Source organism: Colletes gigas, unplaced genomic scaffold (assembly GCF_013123115.1).
Source record: "Colletes gigas isolate AHSC1104 unplaced genomic scaffold, ASM1312311v1 Colletes_gigas_Sc00008, whole genome shotgun sequence".
NCBI lineage: Eukaryota > Metazoa > Arthropoda > Insecta > Hymenoptera > Colletidae > Colletes > Colletes gigas.
Genome location: NW_025106637.1, coordinates 1,181,963 through 1,209,575, shown reverse-complemented (window position 1 = coordinate 1,209,575; position 27,613 = coordinate 1,181,963). Strand labels below are relative to the sequence as shown.

General features: G+C 46.0%; 1 protein-coding gene across 1 annotated transcript in view; it reads right to left on the bottom strand.

The window, feature by feature from the left end:
* Positions 1-1,092: 1,092 nt before the first annotated feature.
* Positions 1,093-27,613, bottom strand: part of LOC122396947 (dopamine D2-like receptor) — a 148,538-nt gene continuing 122,017 nt past the window's right edge. The window contains exons 2-8 of the mRNA XM_043395744.1: positions 11,004-11,113; positions 9,842-10,094; positions 8,342-8,442; positions 5,899-6,075; positions 2,329-2,801; positions 1,934-2,130; positions 1,093-1,224 (exon numbers count right to left, since the gene is read on the bottom strand). Of these exons, the coding sequence (XP_043251679.1) occupies positions 1,093-1,224; positions 1,934-2,130; positions 2,329-2,801; positions 5,899-6,075; positions 8,342-8,442; positions 9,842-10,094; positions 11,004-11,113 (1,443 nt within the window). The remainder of the gene's footprint in view (positions 1,225-1,933; positions 2,131-2,328; positions 2,802-5,898; positions 6,076-8,341; positions 8,443-9,841; positions 10,095-11,003; positions 11,114-27,613) is intronic.

Sequence of the window (27,613 nt, the reverse complement as noted above, 5' to 3'; positions counted from 1 at the left end):
GGATGCCAATGCACGGCCAGGTGCCTCGTATTCGTACTGATATGTTTGAAAATTCGCTCGCGGGAGACTTCATGGCCACTCGCGGAGATCGAACAAGAAGCTCGTACACGGTATCGATGAGCTCGATACAGGTGTTTCCGGCCCCGTCGTCCGTGTTCCGTTGTCTGTTCCGTGCACGCGCAACGTTTATCTTCGCGGCAGAGTTCCTCCGCGATATTCGAGGCACGAGGAAAAAAAAAAAAGAACGAGACGACGATTTTCCCGGAATCGATTTCAGTTTCCTCGCCGTTGGACGGGAACGTTCGGTGCAGTTAACCCGCGATAGACGGTACATAAGTTTTGATCGAGGCGGGCGCAACGCGTAAAGTGATTGACAGAACGGAAAGGCGGAAGGAAGCTGAAAGAAAACGGGGATAAAACGGATCTCTTAAAGTTCGAATCGAATCCGGTTACGAAAAATAGGTGACTCGGACCAGTCGCGTCGACCGTTTCGCGTTAAAGGATGAAAGGGTTCGAGCATGCAAAAGTTGAAACGTCGCGACGCCGTATATCGGACGTGTTCGACGAGCGAAACTTCTGTTCGTTCCCCGCGGTTGGTAGGGGTTGAGTTGTAAAAGACCAAAGAACATGGATTTTTCGATCTCCTCGTGTTGATTTGCAAAGTTCGCGAGCAGAGTCGCGGTAAAGTTTTACTTTGGGTTTGCCGTGCATCTCGTTTGCGGACGGTCCGCGACCGGTGACATGGCGATAGAATCGTGACGAAGAAGACGGTCGAGCAGAGGTACGCGTTTTATAAATACGGCGAATCGTTTCCGCTTTGAGCCAAATAATATTGCTACGCCTTACGAGCTACGGTAATACTGCCACGGCATATTTAATATCCAACGAAGTATAATATCTACAACGTGTTCTCGCTCGTCGATTACCCGCTCCATCAACCTCGCGTCTCGTTTGCCACCCTGGACGATCCGCTCGGCCACCGTTCGCCATCTTTCGTTTTAAACGACGATCCATGGATCCCCGTGTTGTGTGTTGACATTTTATCCACATTGTCGCGTGCCTAATACCGTGATGATCCTTTTATCGGACTAATTAGTCTATGTGTTCGTTTGGTAATTCAGCTCTAACATCGACGCGCTCTACGTCCGGTTTCATCGTCGTCGGCGACTTCGATATCCACGGATGCGATTGCGCAGAGAGCGCTCTACCGATGGTTTTGGTTCTCTGATGGAAAACACACGGGAGAAAGCGTGAAATTTAATTCCATCCCCGATATTAGCCGGGATTTAAATGATTCGGCGCGGGAAGAAGTTCGGTGCTTTTAATTTTACACGTCGCGGAGCTTCGAATTGAAAATCCAACGCCGACTCGAGGGAGAGTTGAAATTGTTTAAAAACGGATAAAGAATTCAATTATACGGTGAAATATTTCGAATAAAATTCTGTCCAATTCCAACCTTGACCAAAAATCCTTATAATATCCAAAAATAGTTTCACCGTGCATGTCAAGGTGCGAAAGATGCAATCTTTTACGAGCTACTCGAATCGGGCAAAACAGTGGATCGCAATCTCGCCAATGACTCACTTCACGCGATGTTGGACAGTTTGGAGCGGTATTGTGGCGTTTCTATCGTATTGGAATCCGCACGCTACTCGAAAAATCGAGGAAAGTAAAAGTTCAATAGAGAAAGCACAGAACCCTTTCTTACGCTCACCGTTTAATCGCGTTCGTGCTTTTGTGTACAAAGGACGATGCAACCGAAAGCTGCGCTGAGTACTTTGACGCGACGCCCGACAGTTCGATCCGACGAGAGACTGTTACGTACCTTCTGTCGGAACAAATGTTGAGCTGTTCGATTGTCCAGTGCCTTGTTGTTTCTCCGTGTTCCAAGACAAACATAATTATGAACGGAGTCGACCGTTTAAAAGCTGACCAGCTTGTGGAAGGCTTTGCGAAACTCGGGATTGAACACAGTGTAGATCACGGGGTTCACGAAACTGTTCATGTAGCCCAGCCAAGAGGTCACGATGAAAGCTGTGACGCCCGGCTGGCAAGTGGCCTCCAGCTTCGTGCAAAGCGCGTCCATGATGTTACACGTGAAGAATGGCAGCCAACAGATTAAGAAGACACCTGAAATTATCGTTAACGAGACAGTGTTGGTGCCTGGATAAAACGATTTCGCTTTTCCCTACAATCCAACTTGTAAAGAGTTATTTTAGAGTATTTTATATTATTCTGCAAATTGTAGTTGAGTGTTCTCCTGGACTATTTCTTTGTCTGTCTAATAAATACGTAACAGATGGATCGAAAGCAATCTGTGCGACGTACCTAGAACGATGGCCAGCGTTTTTGTGGCCTTGCGCTCCTTTTTCGCGGAGCTTTTCTCCCTCTTCTTCTTGCTGGCCTTGTTAGCTTTGTATATCGTGAACCTCGAGCCGGAGGCGGCGTTTTTCTTGTCCTTCTTACAGGTGGACGAGCTGGACAAAACGCTGGGAGTCCTGCCAAGCTGAAGAGGAAGAAGCGAACCGGCGCTCTTGAGCCTCTTCAGCTCCTGCTTGTTCGTCTCCGCTCCGTTCTTCTTGGTCTGGGAGCTGGAGCTGGCGGCGGTGCCTCTCGGGGGCGGCGACGAGGAGGTGGAGGAGGACGGCGCCGAGGTGCCCCGCGGATTTGGACTCGGGCTGGAATTCCCTTCCAAGGGCTCGTGAACCGCCATGCTGCTCGCCGCCCCGTCGTACCCGGAATCCTTTCTGACGGGTTGCGTTCCGCCCAGCTGGGCTTGGGCAACTGCACTGAAACGACAACTGCAATTCGAGTATCAGTAACATTCCGAGCCGTTTTAGCGCTTCCAGTCACGGCTCCGTGACTCCGGACCTACGAGCTCAAGCGTAAATACGGAGACGAACATTCGTTTCACGCGCTGACACGGAAATTCTGGCGTTAACCGAGTCCACCATACACCCACGCCGAATAAACATAAACCTTGATACAAGAGTAACGAGTAACACACTGAGCCCACCGACACTTCATGTATATTTATTTAAGAAAAAGTACTGGCTAGTAAATACGCAAACATCCTGTATTTAAATTTAAATAAACAATTTATAATCTAGTTTTATCGTACACTAGTCGTACAATCAGTAGGAATTGCTGAAACTTCTTTAGGAATATAGGGTCAAAGTAAACATCAAAATAAACACAGAAGACAACATAAATGATAGTAACTGGTATAGTCATTGGATAGAGGATGAAATGCCCTTTAAAATGAGCGTTTGTACGAGTCGATAGCTTTATTAGTTCCGGAGATATAGCGATTTTAGTTTCAAGTCGATGCGGTGGCTAGTTCCGGAGATATGAGGGGCGGAAGTGTTTGTTTACATTCTTACTACGGCCTTGCCAAGGTCGTTGACCGCGCGCGCGCATTGAAAAGTAGGTCACTGGGCCACGACAGTCACGAGTCACGTGCGAGAAAGAGAGGTCCGGCGCGACGCGTCAGACGGAGACAGCGATAGTCGAATTAAGAAAAATTACCCCTTTACATAAATTACGATATCTCGGAAACGGAAAGTCCGATCGACAAAAACCAAAAGCCATTTTAAAGGGGAGGCTTTACCGCTTCTAATGATGCCTCATTTGTGGATAAAGCACTAGTAGTTTCGAAACTGCACGCGTCTAAAGTTTTAGTATTTTTAATACGCGTGAATAGGGTATTGTACGTAAGCCGCGCAGTGAGATAGTGGAAACTAAATAATTATCTCTTTACATAAATTACGATATCTTGAAAACGGAAAGTCCGAGCGACAAAAACCAAAAGCCGTTTTAAAGAGGAAGGTATGCCGCCTTTAACAGTGGCTCAATAATTAATAAAACACTAGCAGTTTCGGAACTGCACGCGTCTAAACTTTTAATAGTTTTAATACACGTTTATAGGCTTTCTTAGAATAGAAAGTTGAATCGACATAATTCAAAAGCCATTTTAATTTAATTCTAAGTCAATTAAAGAGGGTTCGATTGAGGCTGCATCTTCCGTGTTCGATCAATACGATGACCACTCCAAGTTGCTGGACCACCGGACAGTCGACAAACAAACGAATCGATTTCACGCTGAACTGGTTTATCGACAGTCTGTTTTTATTTTTCTTTTTTTTCCCCTCCCCCCATTCGATGCGGTCGCGAATAATGCTTCGCGCCAATGAATCAGCGGATCGCTGTCGTAATAACAGTTCCAGGGGGCCGCGGATTGAAAAACCATCGGCGATCTGTTCGCCCAGCACCTGGCGTTTCGAGGGAACCGTGTGATGGGGGGCTAGACGAGAAATCTACCGGGCGTATCTTTCTTAATAGCGGGCGAACTGCAATTAGTCGGTGGCTCGAAGAATTCCAGAAGGAAGATAGCAGACGGAGATACGACTGCGCCAAACAAGAACCGACGCTATCTTAATTCCCGAATCTAGCCAATTAAGATGTAACTTTAGATCGACTTTCGTCCTCCAAAGTAACCGAGAACTCCTTACGTACGACGAGCAGGGAAATAAAATATTCGCCCCTCCCCCGTCGCGTACCATCGATCCGGTATGCCGATCGATTTCTATCGTCTCTTACTTTGTTCTCCCATCCCCGTTTCGGGGGTGACTTAATTCGATCGTGAAAGTTCTCTCGCGGTTTGGAGAACTTGGCTTCCCAGCTTTTCGACGTCTCCCTCCTCTCGCGATCCTCGGGAAATATTTTCCCTGAAAATATGCTTCCGCTGAATTAGGTTGCAACGCAGTTGGTTCTAAGGTTTAGAAGCCTTAATGAAATCGGGAATCTTTATTCCCAGTCCTGGGCTTGACTGTTTTAAACACTCAATTTTAATTAGAGTAAATGCTCGAACGCGGTGAGTTGTAGACAGTGCTAATAGTATTACGGCTTCCCTCGGTAATTTCTTACAAACTTAACGGTTCTGGAAACTCCTCGATAAATCTCCTTACCGTCTCAACATCCCAAGCATTCGAGTATTTTGGATTTTACGGTTTTAATTCGAACGCTCTTATTAAATTCTATTCTGATTTTAGTTTTCCCGGTTAAACAATCGACACTCGCGTTATTCCATGCGCCGTAAAAGTCATGGTCTATACTTCCGACGAAATATCCGCGATTCTGTTTTATAGTCGATGGCGACAGAGATGCCACTCAAATTTCACCGGTCTGTTATGATGTATTACTATTTAGAACGGTCTGTATGATAATACTCCTGCCATAAAGAACACACTCAGCCAAGGGTTGTTCCGTAGTCCTGTCCGGGGGCAATAATAAAACTTTATCGAGCGAAAACGTTATAACGGAAGCGTCGAGAGCAAGGAAATACAGAATATTACGCTTCCATTACCAATGTTGCTGAAATTAAAGAAAATAAATTCAATAAACCGAATTCAGTTCCAAAGTGTCCGACTATAACGCGAAAGCAACGAAGTGGAAGCGCGTAGAATTCAAAAATATTAAACGTTGTAAATAGCAAGAGCCAGGAACCGTTCTCCTCTCGAAAATATAATTTGATTTTAAAGAAGTCTGCGCCGCGGTGCTTCCTTCCCTTTTCGAAACTCGAAAATTGCGGGCGTCTCGCAGCCAGACGAGCGCGTTCCGTTCTTTATGAAGTCTACGCAGTGGCGTCGGATTACGGTTTCTCGGGGAAGCGCGATATTGTGTCTCGAAGACGATACCCACGTTTTATTCGCCCGTGAACCGTCCTCGATATAAATGATAGTCGTCAAATCGCGGACGTAACAATTTTATAAAGTCGCGTCTAAGAACGACGGCGCCGTGGAATCGGAGGGGGCGGGGGATCGACAGGCAACAACGATTTATCACGAATGCTCGTCTCGGGGTGCCTGGATGCGATCGAGAAGTTTATTGGACTCTTACGCTGCTTCCTCGACGACAGTGGCTAAAAAGAACTCCGTGCTCTTGTCGTTCGAGATGACCACGACGGGATCGAGGGGCGTCTCGTCCTCGTCCTCGTTGCTCCCGGACGCCGTGTTCGTCGGTTCTTCCATGCCGGGAGCCACGAGGGCTGTCGCTCCCAGCGCGGTCTCCGCAAACCTTGCCACAGAATACCCACTACGTGATCTTAGTCAAAAGCCTCTAAAAAAAAAAGCTTCTACACTTAGCATGCTTTTAGTATTTCCTCGACGACGAGCGACGTTAATCCGGCAAAGGGGAAAAAATTAATCTATCATGCACAAAGCGATTATGCTTGCGCCCTGCGACCGGTCGCCCTGGCCTCTCCGCCTACGAACAAAGGAGCCCGGCTTCTACTTCGTTGAAAGTTATCTTCGCGATCCAGCCAGTGCATACCTACTCCAACAAGGAACTGCATGCATCTTGATACCTGGATTCTAATGGATTCGAGCGTGAATGACAAATGTCTGGGACGGAGCAGATACTTTGTTCAAAGTATCGATCGTGCGGCAATTTTAATTCGATTTTAACATCATCCGGATAATGGGAACATGCAGTCGTCGGATTACAGGTATCCGGTGACGTTCGAGACAACTTCTCGAGCTTCTCCCGTGAATTCTTGCCGCCGATACTCGATGCAAGCTCGCGAGAACAATTAATAATTTTGTTTCCGAAAGTTCCCCGCCGCGCAACAGCGAAAACAAATAGCAAAGTTTCGGTGGCTCGGCAAATTTCGACGCTAACTCCGCATCCGACGGTGTTAATATCCGAAACCGTTATCCTTATATGCGGACGTAACACAGCCATCGGCTATTTATATCAGCGCGCTGCGGCAATCTTGACTTTGTATATCGAGCGATTTTCGTTACGGGATCGATATGAAAGAGAAAACGCTTTTCCGTTGGAAAAACAACGAGGGGAGAATTTGTGTCCGAGCTTATGGTGAATAGATCGGACCCGAGGGAAGAGGCGAGGTCGCGTAGCCAAAATGTGACCGTCCCTGCGAGCATCTAAGTCCAATTTATCGACGGTGTTCGTACATAGCGAGCCATAAACAATAATTAGGAAGGCGTTGCGTTAACGTTGCTGCGGAAACTCCTTAATCGGGACCTGCATCGCGCAAACCTAAGCGTAATATTTTCCGTACACGAATTTATTGATTGAAACGAGTCACCCTGAGAATAGATGGTAGCTGAGTGGAGTAGGTTAATCGCGGGTCCGATGGCAATGATCGGTGGATAAATGATTGCAAATTGAAGCGCGACCTTCTTTCGAAGCTGGCCCCGCGTACGAGCGCAATCGTTTCGATAAACTTTCATTTATTTCCGCGGAAAACTGAAACGCGTCGGGACGGTTATTAAATCATCTTCACCGTGCGAGACTACGTGCTTTGGTATCGGCTGGCAAGAAAAGCGGCGGATCCCCGGCTCCATAGTCCTCGGCGATGAACAAACGTACGACACTCGGGAACAGACAGGCACAAAAGCCTGCAATTAAATCGAAGGCGAAGTAGTTGGCTATTCAAGGCAAGTGCGCCGACCTCGGGACAACGGAAATGAAGCCCGTTCGCGAGAAAAGCGTATTATCCGTAGATGCTCGGGGCTTAACCTAGCCTTAGCCCTTCCCCCCCGCCTACGTGCCTTTCTTTTCCACGCTCGTTCTTACCTTCTTCCGGGGTCACATATTCTCTCTCTTTCCCGGCGACACCAATCTCCGTGAGAAATCGTCTCGTTGGAATGCAAGAGTTATACGGGGCGAAAATTGAAAAAAATGGCGGTCTCCTCGAGCACGCGACACATTCCAAATGAAGGCTGTTCGTCTTTGACTGCCGCGAAAAGAGTCGTCGCGCGACCCGGCTGCAAATATATCCGTCGCGCTTAAAGGGACGCTCTCCGGTCCATCGGGAATCGTTTCGCCGCGCGAAAATTGAAAATCTACTCCGCCCGACCGACCTCGTTAACCAGAAACTATTATATAGAATTTCTGAAATGTTTCCGACGGAGAATCCTAACAACCCACGCTGGATAAAACGTGTACAGAACTCTCGATCAGTTCTGACATGTTTTCCCCGAGTTGTAATCGATTTTCATTCGACCCTTACTTCGAGACGCTTACGACAGTGTTGTTGTCTGATTGGATGGGTTTGCAGATTGCTGACGAATGTGTTTGTGAAAAGGGAAAACATGCAAGGGAACTTTCCATGCGAGCGGTGCATGCTTTCATTCACGATCAACGAAGTATCCTCTCGAAATCGAAACGAACATCGCGTCAATATCCCTGCATAGATTAGCGATAACACAGGCAAGGAGTCTTTGCATATAATTTCTCCCTTAGCCGGTGCAGATGTTAAATTCCTAGAAAAATCCTGGCGAATTCTGGAAGGGCAGGTGCAAAGGTGTCGGCTCACCTGCGCGTGTGCGCGATGTTCTCGATTATGCATCCGGGTTTTATGTCGCCCAGGTTCGGCTTCCTGTTGGCCCTCGCTTTCCTCGCCCTGTTCCGCAGCGCCTGGAAACGTTAAATTGAAATTGCCCTTTCGGGATAAATCAGGGAACGAGGGTTTCGAGCGCGCGAAATAAATCTTCCCACGGTGCGCGGCGGCAGATAACCTGTCCGACTGCCATTATCGACTGCACATATCATAACAGAGGGATTTATCGCGGCTGGAAAATATTTTTCGTGGCCGGGACGTATTACGAAATTCCATTGTGCATCGCGATGGACACTATTTTTGCAAACGGGTTACAGCTGCGCGTAAAGGAAAGATATTTCATTACTTTACATCGATGTTTCGGGAGGATATCGTCCCCTTCTGCGACGTTAAACCACGATCGACGCTTTTACGACGACGCCCGTGCAACGCGATAGGGTTTTGGTCAAAGTTTACGAACGATCCTGTAACGATCGATCGATTCCTTCCAACCAGAGAATTTCATACGATTCGGTAAGTTTTCAGATTTTACGTAAGAAAGAGAACCTTCGCGCAAAGGACGACTCCAGTGTGCAATTTCGTGTTACACGAGCCGTCCGTCGGCGTCCGCGACGCGTAAAGCGAGGAATGTAATTATCACGCCGTGTTCAAGGGGGTACTTTAAGGCGTCCTCCAGACTAGCATCGAGACGTCTCGCGTCGTCGGGTATTAATAACGCGACAACGAAGACAGCGGTGCAAAGAGAACGTTCCCGGGAATCTCGGCGGGCGGAAAATGTTGGAACAAACCGTATTTACGATCGACCGCTGCATAACCGCAAAATACCGCGTATCCACGGTACGCTTTGTTCCATCTGGCGTTAAAATTATATCTGCATAATTTCGGAGACTTTGCTTCCGTTCTGGCGTTATACGGGTCGATACGAGTGTGTGCGCTGTACACGTATTCTTCCCGTTGAATTACGGAGTCGAGAAAAAACGAAATAAAGCTAATCGCGGTACTCCCACAAAAAGCCAACAAAACGTCTCTAATGATAAAATTGTGACTTCTAGCGTGGCGCGTAGAATAAGGTGCCCCCTTTAGTGGGAATTGTTAGTAATTATTTTTAATACTTTCCTGTGATATTTACGAGACCATTTTTGAGTTTGAAACCACGTAAAAAGAATGTATTAAAAAAATTTGTATTTTTAATCGATAGCCTATCGATTCCCACCGAGCAGGAGTAAAAATGGTCGAACGGTTTGACCTGAATAAAAGCTTGCTCGTATCGGCTATCAGCGTGTCTAATTTGTACAACTTTAATTTGAAAGAATGTTCGAAACCTTATTCTGCGTTCTATAAAATGTTGGTAACTGATGTATCGTCGTGTGGTTATTTTAACGCTCGTCGAGGGTGGACAGACTCGCGTTTGCATACGGGGCAATAAACAGATTGCTTGCTCAATTTGCGCGTGTAACGATATTCGATCATTCTTACTTTGAATATGTTGTAGTAGAGGAACACCATAATGATGCAGGGTATGTAGAAGCTGGATAGGCTCGAGTAGATGATAAAGTCCGCATTGTAGAAGAGACATTGGTCCGGTATTCGGTCAGGGGTGTTATTCAAGCCGAGAACAATCGGGCTACCGATCGCGGCCGATATCGCCCAGACCAACAGTATCGTCAGCCATACTCTTCTATTGTTCTTGTGCTTGGCGTACTTTATCGGCTGGGTCACCGCGATGTATCTGCAATTCAAATTCGTTTCGCGTATCGTACAGTGTCCCACGACTCGATCGTCGAATCGACGTCGGATCGGCTAATGCAACGAATTAATTTCCACTAAATAATAAGTGGCTTGGTTCTCCAGTGATTCGGAACGAAATTCACTTTTTGAGGAAACTCGATCATTTCTATTTCACCGTCCAACCTTTTTAACAGAAACAGATATTCATGGCTACGCTTTATAAACGGTAACGATCCGCGTTCTTTCGCCCGGTCGGAAATAATGTTTTCCGCGGAAAGAAACGCTGATTAATCGATCCGTTGAATTAACGTTCGGTCTTGGGAATTCCTGGAAGATTCAGATTCTGCGGAGCTCCGAGGGAAAAACGAGGGAATGCGCCTTTAATAGAGCGTAGTCGTTTCCCCGCATCGGGACGTGCATATTTTAACATGCGGATCCGAGAAAGCGCGGTATCAGTCACTCGTCCGTACCCCATTTCCGGTTGAACGCGTCCTGCCTCGGAACTACGTGCGACACGACGGTATCGCGAAGTTACTTTCAGCCTGTACGATCGAAATTGATGGTCCCGCGTTTAATGCAGTTCGAGGGAGGAGAAAAAGGGAAAAGAAGAACGGGAAACGCAGTTCATATTAGTATGCACGGACCCAGGCTACCGTCGAACGAATTCTATCAATTCTGCGTAACTTCGCGAAAGCGATTCAGTTTGTTTTCTCCCCCGACTGCCAGTTCCGCGGAAACTTCTAACCAGGCTCGCGACCACCATACATTTTTTACAAGCCACCGGTCGGTTTTCTCTTTTCTTTCGAACTTGTCCACGGTTATTTGGCTCGAGGCGCGCGTGAAATTTTTATTCGCGGAAGTTGAAGTTCCAAATTGATAACGTTATAGTTGGATGGTACAAGTGTTTCACCTGTCTATCGAGATGGCTACGAGGTTGAAGATGGAACTGGTGCTGCACGTGACGTCCATCGCGATGTAAAAGTCGCACACAAAGCCCGGCAGGCTCCACGATCCGTTTACCTGTAAAATGAATGGGCAAATTGTGAAGATTAAATTCGCCACCGAATCACGGCTGCGGAATTAACTTTCATTACACCGTACAGCTATTGTTTCGACGCAAATTAATGGTGTCCGATTCGCACGGCATTCCGCGCAAATCACCAGAAACGCATGCAAACGGATGTGCAATTATCAGTGCGTTCGATGGAACAACTGCGCGCTGTTAGGAATGAAACGGTACACGAGATACGTTACAACCGGATAAAAGTATCTGATTCCGTAAAAGGCTCGTGCATATTTTTCAAAAGCGATAACGAGCCAATTTTTTCCTTTCAACTGTTGCAATATACGAGCACCGATATCGCGAATTGAATCGACGTTTCGGTCACCGAGCACTGCGATCCTCTTCAGGAAAGGTAAATAAAATCCTGTTTGCTCGGAAGGAAAAATATTCCCCTTTAATAATTGGAAATAGAGCTAATATTCTAGCCCCGCGTTCCGTAAAATTATCGTTTTCTTATTCCCCGGCCGTATTTCCGGCCTGAAACGGTGCACGAGTGTCCTCGAGAACCGTTGTCGCTGGAGAAAAAGGCATTCCGAGAGCTTTCTCCGCGGAATCAAAGAGCGTTTCGTTCGAATCAAAAGGCCAGCTTTATCTTTGCTCTTTTGCATTCCGGCCGGCGCGCTTCTTCCTTTGCCCTCCCTTTAAGCCTCCGCATCTTCATCCGCCTTTTTATTCTCGAGAGCGTGGTCGACGGGGCCTGCGCCCTGCAAGCTGCCAGAACGAGCGAATCCGTGATTTATACGGAACAACCGTGCCTCGGTTGCGAAATTCAGACGCGAGGTAAACGCGTCTACGCGTCGACCACGTACGTTTTCCGTCAGACCTCTCCAAAGGGCCCCCATTTTCTGCCCTATTCTCGATTCAATCGAATCGCTCGGCATTCGAACCGCAAATCGACCAGAGTACTGTAACCAAAGTACCGCAGCTGTAGCCGGCTCCCTTTGTTCTTCGAATGCATCTTGGGGGGCTCGCGTTTCGTTGCATACGGAATTCCCGTGGTAACGAGCGTTTCGTTGTAAGTCGAAAATGAATTTAGAAAGCTGTGATCGAATACCATTCGTCTGGCATGTCCGACCAATGCTCGATATTTCTACTTGCTCCGGCGCGTCCGACCAATCCTCGATATTTCTACTTGCTCTGGTATCCCAGTCTTACTCTATTTTCTCGTAAACAAAGTCTCGTATGAAAAAGCGTTATTCTACAAATATTCTTCTACACACTGTCCACATTTTTACAGACTACGATCGAGTGGTTATTTCATCGTTTGCTAATAGTTGTACCAGCTTACGTTTATCCTAGGAACACTCGCTATATTTCCGAATAAATTCTCGTTTCCTCCGAGACAGCATCAATATTACCAATGTGGCGTTCAATTTTTCCGTTCGTTGGCATATCCAAGAGTCCACGCACGCACAGTCTCGGACCAAACGATGATGGACGAACGTTTCATTCGCACGGTCGTTCGCGAGGGAGAATTGCGGTATAAATCGCAAATCTGTTCAATTCTATTGCTATCGACCACGCTCCGCAACGTGCACTCCGATTACTCGTGGAGCGCATTAGCGAATAGTATTAAGTTGCGTTACCCGTAGGCTTGACTATCGGTTTATATCGATCCAGACCGCAATATAGTCACGTTGTATACGTAGAACCGTAGCGAGCAACACGTCCGATCTATCGGTACTTTACGACGCCATAACGTCAATGAAATATACAACGTGTGCATGATACAATGTTACTCCTTCTGTCCTTTAATACACGCTCGCGTTTCGAATCTGACGCAAGCGAACGACGAATAACGAACGATCGCATAGTTTACGAAACGCAGCTGTTCCCTGTTACGAAGGAGTCGGCTGAACAAATTTTTGTATCTCGAACGGAATAAATTCGTCTACGGTTCGCAAGGATCGCTTTTTTCTATTTTGGCGAATAAACCTAACCGTGTTGTCCCGAGTTCCCTTGCACGAGATATGAGATACGAAGAAAGAAAACAGCGTGCACGTAATCGTTTCGAGATTCAAATCCAGGATTACTCGGTTGCAAATAAAGGCGATAGTTTGTGTTACCGTTCCGGGCTGTTGTTTAGCTTTGTAGTTTTCGCGAAAAAATTGGATACCATAAAGCCTCGACTTGGAATAGACCTGGAACAGCAGCTTCAAGGGATAAAGATTGGCAGTTTCTTGCGTAAATAAAACAATAACGATATATCATCGTAACGAGTGGCTTATATTGCGTACCATTTTGGTATTCCTCGGAACAATAGAATAATTTAATCTAAAGTAACTGCCGTGTCGCTCTAGAGAAACATACACGAGCGTGACGAAAGTTCTCTCATACGGTGAAATAAATTTTTTACTACCATTGTGGTCATACTCGTTTAATAATCTTTTTTCTTCGCTCTTCTGTAACTGTTTCTTTCTTTAATAAAACGGCAGGCTTATGTAAATATCATAAAGAACTCGGTGTATAGAAATAAAAATGAAATACCGATTGTTTCCGACGCGAGGCACGCAACGCAGATCGTTTTGATTGCGAGCGTTGAGTAGAAAAGAAGTTCGATAGCATCGTTGTACTCGTTAATTAGTAGGTGTGTTCGTACAATTAATAAAATTAAATTTATCGTACAACGCGCGATGACGTTTCAGATACAGTAAATCACGGCTGTCTTAGATCTCTTGCAGTGACATGCAATTGAAATACATTTCAGGATATCTGAATTGCAGCATTTTCCAACGCCTCTCTCTGTTTCTCGACCAGTCAACAAAACGATTCTGCATAAATTTGCAATCATAACATATTGAAATAGAAATCACCATCGTTATTTTATATTTTTTATATGACTGGTAGCTATCGAATATGCGCGATCCATCGTTTTTGAAATAATGAGACTGCTACAATGGATTTGGGGCGCGTATTTTTTGGGTATCGCGAGGCTCCGGATGCAGGGGAACGTGAAAATGTCGCGAACCACGACGACGATGGAGATTTAACGCCGCGGCTCGATTTTTCTACTTATGTTCCGGTGCGACGAAAAAGAAACCGCGACGAAAATAATGAACGCTCGAAAGCAGGAAAGCGAGAAAGATTTTGACCGTGCGCGAAATTCGAAAATCGGCCGTGAGTGGCGATGTATCCGCGCAAACAAACGGTCTTGCGGAAGTAGCAATTAGCGAAAAGTAAGTTTGTAATTAGTTCGTTGGTATCGCGCGAAACTTCAGCGATTATTATCCCCAGTATCGTTGTAACGTGTTCGCAGGTTTCATAATTAAAATGTTATGGCAGTTTCCGACGAGTTGCGCGGTAATGGAATACAAACGGAAAATTCCTTGAATTATAACGCTCGACGGATTCCACCTGCAACGCAGGGAAGTGCATTTCCTTCGACAAATGTTACGCTACGTCTCATAAAAACCCCAGAGACGTCGTCTAACGTTTGTCGTTATGGCGTTCGATGGCTGCGCGTTTTTCTATTCTTTCGAGGATTGCTTTTACTGCTTTACTCCGTTTCCTCCGAGATGCCATTAAACGTTGGAAATGCTGTCACCCTTGACTCTCAAAGGAGTCCCGCTCCGCGAGCGAGAAGAATGCGGACATATCGGAACGAGAATTTCAATTTAAAGAACGCCCGAACAATGAAGCAAAAAGATCCCGGCAGAATTACGGAAATAAAGTTTGCTCTTATTGGCCGTGCTTTTGATCAATTTTACGACGAACCAACGATTTTAAACATGGTCTAGCGAAAATAGCGGAAAAGATTGAAGCTTTTTCCTCGAGATTCTTGGGCCAAAGGAAACCTGTTCCCCGCGAAGAAATACTCTTTAGTTTGCAACAATTAGATATTTCGATTGCCCTGAATCTATTATTCCTCGCGAAGTCTGACCATATACACCTCGTGACTACTTCCTCTGAATATCTACAGTAATCAATACGAGGGATATTTTTGTTACGTCGTATCAATGAATGGATCTTGCAATGATTTGCAATTCAGAACCAAGAGAAGTTCATTTTAATAAGGGAAGTTTCTGTTTACAACTGCTTACAAATTACAATTCCGTACCGAATAGCGAGTACGAAAATTCAGATGGGTGAACTAATTTCCTGTTTGATTACAATTTATCGATTTTTTAAACCCGGATCCAGGCGAGCAGAAACTAATATACAAACGGATCCGATGTTCGGCGAGGAAATAATTCCTAGTAAATTTCCAAACGATCGGATAACGGAAACAATTTCTGTTTGTTTTAACTTGCATTCCCATATCTGCGACTACTCCATTTCCTCTGCTATCTTTTAGCTATCGAATCCACAGAATACCTAACGCTCCACCCTTACATTCGGTTTCGTCCTATCTCTCAAACTCCTTTTCTCTCCAAAGTCCTTGGGAAACTCTGTGCCTCGCGACTACAAATGTTTATTGGCTCCGGCGGTGTTGTGTCCGTTTTCCAATCTAGGTTTCATAGCAGTACTCGGCACTGCAACAGCGTTATCGCGCGATTCTGATACTGTCCTCCGTGCTTTCGACTTGCGCCGTGTTGCATGCACTACTACTTCCCCCCCGGAGTTCACAAAAGCGTTTGACACGATTGATCACAACCTGTTGATTGTTAAATTACAGAACTTCGACCTCCCGCCGAGTGCTGTAACTTTTCTGCGATCCCGCTTCCCCCGATCCACTCAGCAGATTGTCCTCGATCGTGTCAAATCCTTTCTATCTGCCGCCAGGTCGACCGTTCAAGGATCCCTAGATCTTCTTTTTTCTTCTACCACGCCATGGTAATGACCATACCTGTTCTCCGTCCGCGTTGCACCGATCAAAATTAAAGTATCGACGAAGAGTTAAGTAATTAAATAAATAAGCAACTAAGAACTTTCGACAGAGTCTCGGAGATCGACGTTTCCAGCGTCGAAGATTTTTCCCGTGGAGGCTCGAAAACTTGGAGCGAGAGGAAAGTTTAGAACCCCATCGTCCGGTTAGTCGCGTGTTTCAACGACCGCGGCCGGAACAGAGATTTCGAGCGGAACGAGTTGATCTCGTAGATTTACGATGACGCGCCGTTAATTACAAGTCCGCTACAGTCTAAATCCTAACATGGTCTAAATACGGGTAAGCGCCGTTGTAATGCGTCTTTGTCGGAAGCTGAGCCTCGGCCGAAATGCCAATGCAGTATTTAGGACGAAGTAATTTAAGAGGAACGCGCGACTTCAGCACCCCAGTCGTAGTCCCGCGTCTGCTTTGTAACGCGGCCTTGTTATCCGGTATGCGCCACGCTGTTATCCTTATTGCTTAGAACGCGAAATATGCAAAATTTGTTCCAACGCGTTTAAGCCTTCGGTGCAAAGCCCCTTTAAGCTACTAAGCGTAGATTACTCCCGCGTCGCAAGGAAACACCGTGTACTCACGGCAAGAACTTCTACTTTACGTTGATCGTTACACGTCTTAACACTTTGCCGATTGAATCCCCCGTTGATGGAGGCCTCGGACGATGGTCAAAGCGTCGTTCGTGTACGCCCGTAAATCTCGTTTAAAACTGCACAGTCTTTCCTCCGTTCTCGCCGCGTATTGGATAAACGGGGCAACCGATAGATCCTACTCGACCTACCTATCCAATGCCTGGAAGTTTATTCGCTCGAGAACTCGTCTACTCCGTTGAAACGTTAAAATTAATTTTGAGTTCTTTTTAAACGAACAGTCGGTTTCGGATTCGACGTATGTGGATAATGGAACGATCGCTCTGGGGGCAGTTGGGTCACGAACGTTGATTTCCGCGCGTCCGAAATAACTGACTAATGTTGACACGAAACCACCACGTGTTCCACGGAAATCCAGGGAATTAATTAAGGTCCCAAATTACGTTTACGGTAGTAAGACATTACAGCGTGCTGGCATACATTGACCGGGACTGTTCCGAGGACTTGGTATGCCGGTTCCCTCGGAACCGCTTTATGCTTCGCATATTACGGATTTGGGGGAGAGCCTAATGCGTGCAGGTCGCCCGAATCGACGTCGTCAATTTCGTTATTAGCACCGAATATATGAAATAGCTCGATAATGCAAGCGGGCACAACGTGCGCGAATATTTTATTCGACGCGTGTAAACGTTTTGAATAATTGGGTGTATTAATCGGGAATATTAAACGTTAATTAGTTTTTCAATCTCGAAAATATGTTTGGGATGTTCGGTGTTCTCGATATTAGCTATATTTGGGCATCGATTCGGGGAATATACAGGCGACCAGCGGGTGTATCCATGCTTCCTAATTTTGGTCTATAAAATAGACGAAACGCCTCGACCTTTTTCTGACGTTTGGACGAACGGAGAAATAATTTGCGAGCGGGTATTTTGGGGAAAAAATTTCGGTAGCAAAGAATTGGCGAGGCACGGAGCGAGCGCAGGGTGCTCTCCAAGCGCGAAGGAGGTTCAGTTTCTGCATTTTCCAGCCGGTGCCTTATTTTAACCCGTGCTCTTGCATCCGCAACCCTTCAGCCGACTTGCCAGCAACAGCGGTTAAATGAGCCATAACTCTGTTGCGCGTTGCTCGGTAACGCGTCTCCCTCGTCAGGAGGGGATTCACATCGACGCGCTTTCGAAATAGCCGCGCGCTTCATCACCGGGAGGAGCTATTTCCCGCCGTGCGAACTGCGCGAGATAATCAATCGTGAATAACGTTCAAATAACGAACGAGGCGACCGGCTGTCTATGGCGTGGCGTCGTCTTTAATAAGAGACGCTAGCCTCGAGCGTCGTCGGTTCGTTGAGCGCCACCGCGTGCAAATATCGTTTCGATGCGTGCTCGAAATAGCTGCAAGCATCGTTGTTCGCGGTGCTTTCTGTCCGAAAGCGTGACCCGCGTATCGATCACCCTAAAAATTCGTCGTGGTGACCCGTTGATCGCGGAACAGAGTTACGAACAGGGGCCAGTCGATGTTTTTCGGTAGGTCGTACGTCACGCTTCCGGAAGCTCGAATTTCTGACGTTAATGCGACAGGCCGCACGGTTCCAAGCGTCGGGAGCCGGATCCTTTAGCCGGAATTAAACGGGTTTCTCTCAGGACGACGAAACCCTGGGAGGGATCCGAGAAAGGCCAAGGTGAAGCGACACTTCCGGTCGACGTAAGCCTCTTCGCGATATGTACATTATCGGGGCGTTTATAGCCGGTGCATAGAGAGCTATAATTAGAAGCGGAGGGAGCGGAACGAGTCGACCTTAAATTATTCCAGCGACCTTGCGGGGAAGATGGGGAAACAGTCGGCGGAACGACGACGCTATCAATCCTGTTTCTCGACTCACGCCGTACCTATGTTTCCGCTCTTTAGTTTTCGCCGCTGCTCTGAATTATGGACTACGTCCGCACCTATGCTCGCCGGATAATTTAGGACCGCGCGGAAACAGGCTTCTAAAAATTTTGTCACGTTGCGGCCGTGTACGATGATATTTAATTTACGCAACACTTCGCGGAAAAGGGTCGCCGGGGCTCGCCGTTACCCTCCATTCTGGATCTCATATTTTGGTAGCAGACAACATTCTCTCATTCTCTGTCCCTTGCACGTCATTTCTCTTTTCTGTTATATTATGATTACTAGTTGTTTTAGCAAGTTACTCGTCGATCGAATTTATAAAAAACAGAATTTATATTTTGCCCAGCATCGCGTGGGTCAACAGTTGCGTTTCCATAGTCTGAGAAAGCCGTGATTTATTTCCGTGTGGCGGGTTCCATTAATCGTGCACGAAGTCGCGGAAGAGAATAATAGTTTGGAATCGACATACTGGACAATAGAGGACCGCGACGTCCTGGATGTCTACGACATGGCAACGTCGTTTCACTCGAATATAATGCCGGGAGATTAATTAGTAATTGTCCCGGGTATTTCGACGATTCCATTAATTCGGGACGATCGATATTCCGGGGGATATCCAAAACTGGGGTCCCGAAGGTCCGTTGAAACTTCCGACGAGGCAGAAGTGAATTGCCCGGCACTGCAAGTTGCATCTCGTCCGCACTCGCTTTAATGCACTTCACATAATTTACCCGATCGTCGTATATAATGCAGATCCGTCATGCATACGGTGCGTTTCGCTGTGCAGGTTGCACGGGACATCAAGGACACGGCAACACACTCGACATTGTCGAGTATCCGTATCGAGAGTTCGATCGACAGTGCTGTGTTAATTTTCATCGAAATCCATTTGCACCATCTGAGCTACGATCAACACGGCCGGAGAACAGTCGATGCGTTGCGAAGTCAAATGGATCGTTACGTCAACGATCCAACAAACGGAGATTTCTCCTTCGATGTCGTTTCTTCCCCCGGCTGACCTTTGAACCGAATAATGGAAAACGGTCGCTTTCCCCCGTTTCTCTCGTATATTAATTCCGAGGGCAGACCCGGAATCCTCGAATTTTAACGAACCACTCTGTTTCATACGTTCGGAGAACAGCTGCGAACGTTTTTGCTCGACGTTCGTTTGGGAAAATGAAGTTCGCGCGTAGGAATCGAATGACAGGATCGATAAAAACGCGGATTCAACGTTTCGTTGCAGAGCTAAACTAATTGTTGGCCTGAAAAATTCCAACGTTCCCAAGGCAAAAATTTTTGGTAATTATTTAATCGATCAAAATTAAGTATTAAAAGGAAGAAAGAATTTTAGAACCTACAGCAACTAATGGAAAATCATTCGCGAGAGGAAAACTGAAATTATAGGAATCGAACGCGTTTCCGCGGCTATTCGACGAATGAAGATATATTGTAAACGCGTGAAATCGTCGGGGAATTGACTTTTCGGATTGCAAGCAGTTTTTCGCGCGACGGAACCCACGAATGGATTCGCAAACTATACGCGGATAATCTGTCCACACGAATGCGTTCGCGTTACACCAGTGAGAATTAACACGTTGTTGGCTCCATTCGTATCGGTTGTATCCTATTTTATTTACCCTCCAAAACACTGATTCCAAATTGCACGTACGCGATAAAAGTTATTGCATCATCAGCGACACGAATAGAAAGTATTTAAAAAGGTTAAAGAATTATAATTTTTTAAAAATAGTTCCCGACGAAACACAGCTCGCGTGGATGATATTGTTTCGTCGAAAGAATCGCTGTCAAGTCCTCTGCAGTGTTTCCGATCCAACGGAATGGACTCGATGTAATAGAAAGTAAACACTCGAGAAGTTTCATGATTAAAGTGCTGTAACAAAGTTGCGAATCCAGTCGCAGTCTCTCTCGAACACGATTGGTAAAGTTCGAATCTCCATGATGTGGATCATTTGTCCTCCGCTTGGACAAAAAGTCGATCCGAAGTTTCTCGATTCTCTGTATCGGTTTCCCATCGGTACAAAGTCGACACTTTCCGAACAAAAGAGTCCGGCTCGGCCACGGTTTCCGCGCCCCCCCGTTCAGACATTCCTTTTATATCGCCGTTGCAACGGCAATTAGAAAATGGCGTTGTTATAGCTCGATTCGAAGAGCGGCTAATGGATATTTCGATTTAGCTGTTTACGAATGCTCCGACACAGCGAACGAGACTGTTGTGTGGGAGATTCGTAAGAGATCGTGTATAATTCAAGTAATAGCCGCGGCGACAATCGGAGATTATGGGATCGGGGATCGTGTTCATTGCAGCGTGTCTCGCGTGATAAACACCGGTGCACGGCACACCGTATTGTCTTGTTAATATCGTGCCGCTGACGTATCCGTGCGCCTCTCCGCGAAAGCGCAAACAATTTAACGCGTACCCTCTACAGTCAATGGCTTTTTACCGCAGCTTTCAGCCGAACCCCGGGTCCAAACTCCCTTTGCCCTTTTCACAATGGGCAGCCGGAAAGAAATTTATAGAAGAACGGAAAAATTCCTTTTGATGTCCGATTCACAAGGGGAAGTTTCGCCTGCTCATTTGAGCAAGTGCAGTCGAGCAAACAATCTTGAACTTTAAACGAAACGTCGGGGAAAAAGTAAAAACTTAATTAAAATCCGCGCCAAGTTCCACGGAGCGCAAAGGATCAACCTATGGACGTAAATTAAACTCGGTAAAGGGAATTCGACATTAGGCGTCGGACGGGGGACACCAGCGCGTTCAATCCAATATCTCGGCTCAACTTTTACTACGGTCTTCCGTTCTTTCATCCGTCTTGTCGCCTTTCGGTAAACTTTTTCCCCGCGAGTCCGCCCTTAATGACTCGGTAGGGCCGCGCAAGGCTTCCGTTACATTGTTCCAAACTTTTCCGACAAAGAAGTCGTTAGGACCTCGTTTTCGGGATTATTAGCAGCCTATTTTTCTCTGGGCCGACGTACGCGTTACAATTTCCCCCCGGAACTATCGATCCAAGCTGTTCCCGTTCGCAAGCATTGCTCGGCATATTCATGATCGTCGAAACTTTCCTCCTTTACCGTTTCTAATGATTTATTTCAATTGTTTTTGACATAATCGACCGGTTTTGTTTTATTTCCGTGCCACAGTCCCTGCTCGTTCCCTTTCGTAGGGATTCATGTTAATTACCATCGCTTTTCCGAGGACAAAGGTCGAAACGTAAGTAAATGTTTCCGTTGTTGGTAGTCTCTTTGTGCAACCGGGGGTTCGATTGTCACAAATGGGAATTTTAAATGTCACGTCGACTCCGGTGGATGTAAATAGCTTGTTTCAGCGTACATCGAAGCCCCCATTTATGTTGCATTGTAATGAATACTTTGCATAAATCTGTTTAACCGTTGTTCTTGTTTATTTGACACGGCGTTGTTGCACACTTTGCCAACCTAACAACTGGTAACAGGCTTTAGCGTCAACTCCACCGAACGTACACAAATACTACTATGTATACGATTCTAAACTAATAGACACACAACTATGTGTAAATATATAAACCTCACAGAAGTGGTACACGAATTTCATCAGTGTTTACCGTTCGAATCAAGTTTTTAATCGTTCGTCGAACGTTCCCAAAGAGAATAAAATTTTATTAAAATAAAATGTAAAAATTAAGACGGGGTTATTATGCGGGATCTAGGATCGAGATTAATGAAGCTGCCGGAAAGAACGTCGAGTTGATGATCCCAGTATCGCGAACTATGTTAATTGGGGAGAGTGGGAGGGCGTGTGCAATGTCGGACGCCACGGCGCTTCTTGCGTTACCAACTTTCAACCATTAATCGGCCAAACTTCGAACTCATCAGCGCGATCAGGGCGCCGTTGTTGCATTTACGGTTTGAAATTCTATGGAATAACCGACGATACTTCCGGCGTATCCTTCTCGAATAACGAGAACCGAGCGCAGGGATTCGAGTGTGATGGCCCCGAGTATTCGGTTTCGCAGAGATGCAAACAACAACGAACAATGAGACTCCGTGACACTCATCATTAGCCGGATTACCGAGACCCGGACGGAATAGAAGTTCGGTAATTCGTGCTTCAAACTTTGTCGCTTTCGGGTTCTTCGTCGACCTCGCGACCCCCGTTCGCGCAAAACCGCCAAATTTTAATGCCCGCCGTGGATCACGCGACTCGGCTGAAATTCGTACCTACAGTTTTAAACGAAGTTGCCGTACACCCCGTCAGCCTGCATTCGTTTTCAGTTTTCGGCAGCGCACCATCAACGAAATCCTTCGAGTCTCCCGGAGTTGATAACAGGATCTGCGAACAATGTTCGCGAATTTCGAGCTCGCGTCCTCATCCTGTTTCCTAGTTCTCCGTCATTACGCGAGCACCTCGGACTTTCGGGCGTAATTTTATCGCCGATTGATAAGATTAAATTAAATCAAATGTTCTACGAGGAAACTTCACGCCAAACGATTGATTCCCTGATAAATGAAACTTTGAACCATCGTTCTGTAAAAAATGTCAGCCCTTTGGGGTAACAAAGTTAGCGTAACCGCTGGAAGTTGTAGACAATGTCTTCTTATTCCAGCTGACGCTCGCACGGTCGACAAAATGAGCCATTCGATCCATCGTAAAGGCTCGAACGACCCGAGCGAGTTCCTTTGAATAATTAGCGCGTTAAGTGTCAAAGTTTGCGGGTTACGAACTCGTAGAAAGCAAACCTCCCGCCCCCTCCGGAACGTTTTACTTTTTGCACGCTTAGACGGGAACGACTTTCTGTTTTCGGAACGCTGGACGGGGTCGACGGAAGTTCCGGTCCCGCGGGAGTCAGTAATGAGCCATCTCCTGTCATTATTCTTGGATAGACCGCGTCCTCTAAGAATCTCCAATTCCCGCAAACTTTTCTAATTTTCGGGGGATGATGTATTAATAACACGGAGCCGCGAAAACTAGAGAACGAATTGTTTATTAACACGTGCGAAAAGTCTGGAAGCAGGAGAAGCCCGAACCACAATATCCGTCAAGCTGTCGTCGAAATTGACGAAGGTTTCGTCGGTGGCACGCGTTAGGAAGCTGTCTCTATTAAAATACAGATCGTTTTTTTCTCGAGTCTCTTTCTATTACAAATGTAAAGATCGTCGACTCGGCGTGTGAATTCATCACGTTGAACCAGAGATTGTCAGTTCTGTCGCGATAACTGCTCTTCGAATAGCTGTGCCATTCAGTCTATGAACGTCGATAAGAGCTGGCACGATGCCTTTCAAAGTTGGAACGCGACTACAGCGATCTGCGGAACACTGCGTTTATATCGTATCTCCATTAATATCCGATTATCGTCGTTAATGGGCAAATTAGCTTTGGGGTTAGACGAAACCATTTATAATTATTATCGGCAATCGGCATAGCGCCGGGGATGCAATTTGTAGCATGCTGGTTCCCTGTATTTATTATTAAGCGTATCAACGCGTATAAATTGCTTTCCTGTTTAATGCGCCGCGGAGTTTTATGGTGTCCGTTTTCATTGTACCGTCGCGCTAGTATTCGTTATACAATTAATTAATCCCATTTAAAATTGTTAACTGATTTTAATTGAGATTCCTTGCACGCGGCGCACCCTTATTTCCCATTATTAATTGGATCGGTTTGCTCATTGCGTAAATTCGATTCCGCCTAACGCACGCGTGGTAACTGGTTAAAAATACCAGCGACTACGAGGGCTAATTTGCGCACGGTTTATAAATTATCTCTCGCGTTAATTCAAATTATTTTCCCACGAAATTGAGATACTTCTTTACGAGTTACCTAAACCGCTTAATCGCGAGCATCCAACCTCGAAATGTGTTGTCGATTGAGACATTAGCCCCGCTCGATTGAATCTTTCGACCATCCAAGTAACTTTGGGCTAATTGTTCAGTGGCGAAACTGTATTTAGTAAAGTGTACATCTTGGATAGCAAGAAACTGTGTATTGCTTCTAGCTATAGAAATATTTGCGGTGGACAACAATACAGCTCCTTTCAAGGAAGCCGTCTGGACGGACTTCGTGACCATCTGAATTTATGGCAAGTTAACCCGTACGTTTCCAACAAGTTCCTTCACACTGTTCCCCGGCCCTCTCCTCGCGGACAGCATCCTGCCACGTTAGACGGCTAGGTAAATTTAATCTAATCCCGAGCTAAGTCGTAACTACGTGTCCGAAACGTGAAACAGTTCTAACCCTGTGGACCAGCCGCTCGCACGGCCGCTTAGATGTCCACGGCAGCTTCAACCGAGCGAATTACTTCAACTATGCTGTACTTTCGTGCACGCGACAACAGGGATTAGCGAACGTTTGTTTATTCATAATATTACATAAACTAGCGCGTTTATGTTTGCCGAAAAAGCCTTCGAAACCTTCCTAGTCTACGATCGAGTTCATAAATCAAATTGGAAGTAAGTTACACGGAAAGACGACGTATACGACTATTAGGCGAAAGGTCGTGAGCTGTATAATACGGTGACTTCATCGCAGGAGCAAGATTCAGGATCATTCACGGAGAAAAAGTTCGACGAGTGCAAGAAAGTTCCATTATTACAATTCGGTCGGTCTCGCGGAGCAAGCGAAGTCCGCTTTAAAGAGGCAGGAATGAAACGTCTTCGGGGGGAAAAAGTCTTATGAATGGGTAAGTTCCAAGGTGAGAACGCGACGAGGATGGAAAAGCTTCGGATCGATTCAGCGCGGAAACTTTCGACTCGAATTATAATCCGATATTTCTGCGAGACTTCGCACGCAGCGGGACGCACGTACGCTTCGACGTTTTTATTCCCGTCGACGACCACGTAGTTACATTTCCGGGGACTTACTTCCCCCGTAGATGTGACACGAATCACGAGGAGCGCGAATAATACGAGCCCCCCGCAAAAAAAGAGCGTCGCTGGAGGAACGTATCAAAATCGAGTGATAATGCTCCGCCTCTGGTCAGCCGCCCCGAAGAAAGCAATATCCCGCTCGGGTGCCATCTGCAATAAAATCGCGGGAACAGATATTGCGACCGACTGTGTCGTATCCATTTTGGAAATAATACTTCTCCTCCGGTGGATAGAGGAAACGTTATTATCTGGACTCGAGTGATTACTTCTCGCTGTTGGAATATTCTATTCCCGAGCCGTATCCCCGAGGGGAAAAGATCGAGCTATCAAACGATTCGACGGAAGTAACGTTTAGCAACGTGTTCCGTTAATTGTAACATTGCATTACGATGTATCAATCGAACAACAATTCGATTTCGAATGGACAATCATCGGGCGTTGCTATCACACAGAGATGGACCCTTCGTACAAATTGTTTCTTTATGAGAAAATAACAGAAACGGTGTGTGTGTGTTTGGCCGTGTTTACACGTTCCGTGATTATTTCAATTTTCGAACGGCGCCAGTGACAATTTTGCTCACACGGCCGTATAATAGCCCCGAAATGGAATCGATATTTCTCTCGGGCTAGGTACATTGCGCGACGCTCTTCCTTCCTACGCTGAACATTTTTACGGAAACACCTGTGTTGCTCTCGCGTCGTCGAAATTGACGTCCTCGGGCTTCCGGTTCGAAAAATTTAACGCTCCGCGGAACCGACCGTGTCCTTGCAATTTTTGGGAACCGACATATTCATTGTTGTCCTGCAATTTTTTTTTCGACCGAACGGGGAAAACTTGTCAAAATTCTACCGCCGGAAATAATTTGCTTGAAAACGCGAGAAACGTAAACACGAGTTTCTGACTACTTTCTAGCGAATATAAAATGTCGTAGAGGGCTGCGTGGCCCACATACGCGAAAGGATCTTCGCCCGTATCGTTGCTACGAAATTGTCAACGAAGTTGTCTTTAATCTTGGAAAGTCATCTCGCGCGGCAAGAAGCTAATTCGCTTCCACGAGTCGTCAGTCAAAACCTCGCCGGACACAGAAGCTTCCATTAGCCGGGTTAATGGCTTTTTAATGTCGCTTTGGAATTTCAAGGGGTTGGTCCAAAGGTGATCGTCCAACGGTCGATTACTTCGGTAATATCTGCGAAACGCTTCTAAGAATTTTTATTCCCGTGGAACGAGCGTCGATGGATACCGAGCTCCGTTTAAAACTGACACCGGTTAGCTAAACGATGACGCGATGGCAGAACGTTTTCACGGATGAAATAACCATTTCAAAAGTTTTCTCGTCGACGGCGCTCGTTCGGAGAGAAGGGCGAAATTTTGCACGAATAATACATGACATTTAAAAGCATCGTCGCTATATTTATTCTCCGGACAATTGAAAACACCGTGCACCGATTTATTTGCTATGTTTACCCGATCGTGCGCTTACGCAAACAGGGTTTTATTAGTTCAGCGTGAATAATAGTTCCATTCTGTAATTCAGGTTTTAATTTTCATTTGTCCATAAGGGGTCGATAAACTCTTTCGATTGTTCGTGTCTATAAAGGAAACGTTCGATATATAAATATAGAGAATATGTTTTCACTGGCTGGAAATTTGTGAATTTGTTCAAGAGATGAAATCCATACGTTTTTCCAATTTTCCCGTTTGTTTGAGAATTGGTAAAAAAACATAGAGAAGAAATTTGTGTACACGCGAAGTTTTACGGAACGAATTAAAAGAGAGTAATGTAGTTAGTTTTTGAGTTTCCTCGACATTGTTAATTCGCGGGTATTGCGAAAGGCACGGAATCATTTGGAATCATTTGACCCGATACGACTTGCAATTCCACCCACTGACCTTCCTTTCTCCTATCTATACATGCGTCACCGCACGCGTAACTGTTTATTCCGTAAGCGATCAATACACCGCACGTTTTATCAATTATTTGGTAATGTTAGGATAACCCAGAAAACACTGTACAATCATAGAAGCTTGGCCCGTATTATTGCAGAGTTGTTTACAGAAATGATTTTTGCGAAAATACAATTTGCATTTTCATTGTGCGATGGACGTTCGCGAAAGACAGTGGCGGAAGATTGAAATAGCAACGGTTACATCGTTAGTGAACTTTCACGATTTGTATAAACCGAGGAGGCAACGCTGGGAAAGGCTAGCGAGCAATTAACTAGCGACGCGATCGAGAAACTAAGACACAACGTTCCTCTCTCTTTGATCGATCATTGCCGCACGTCTAAGATTAGAGATG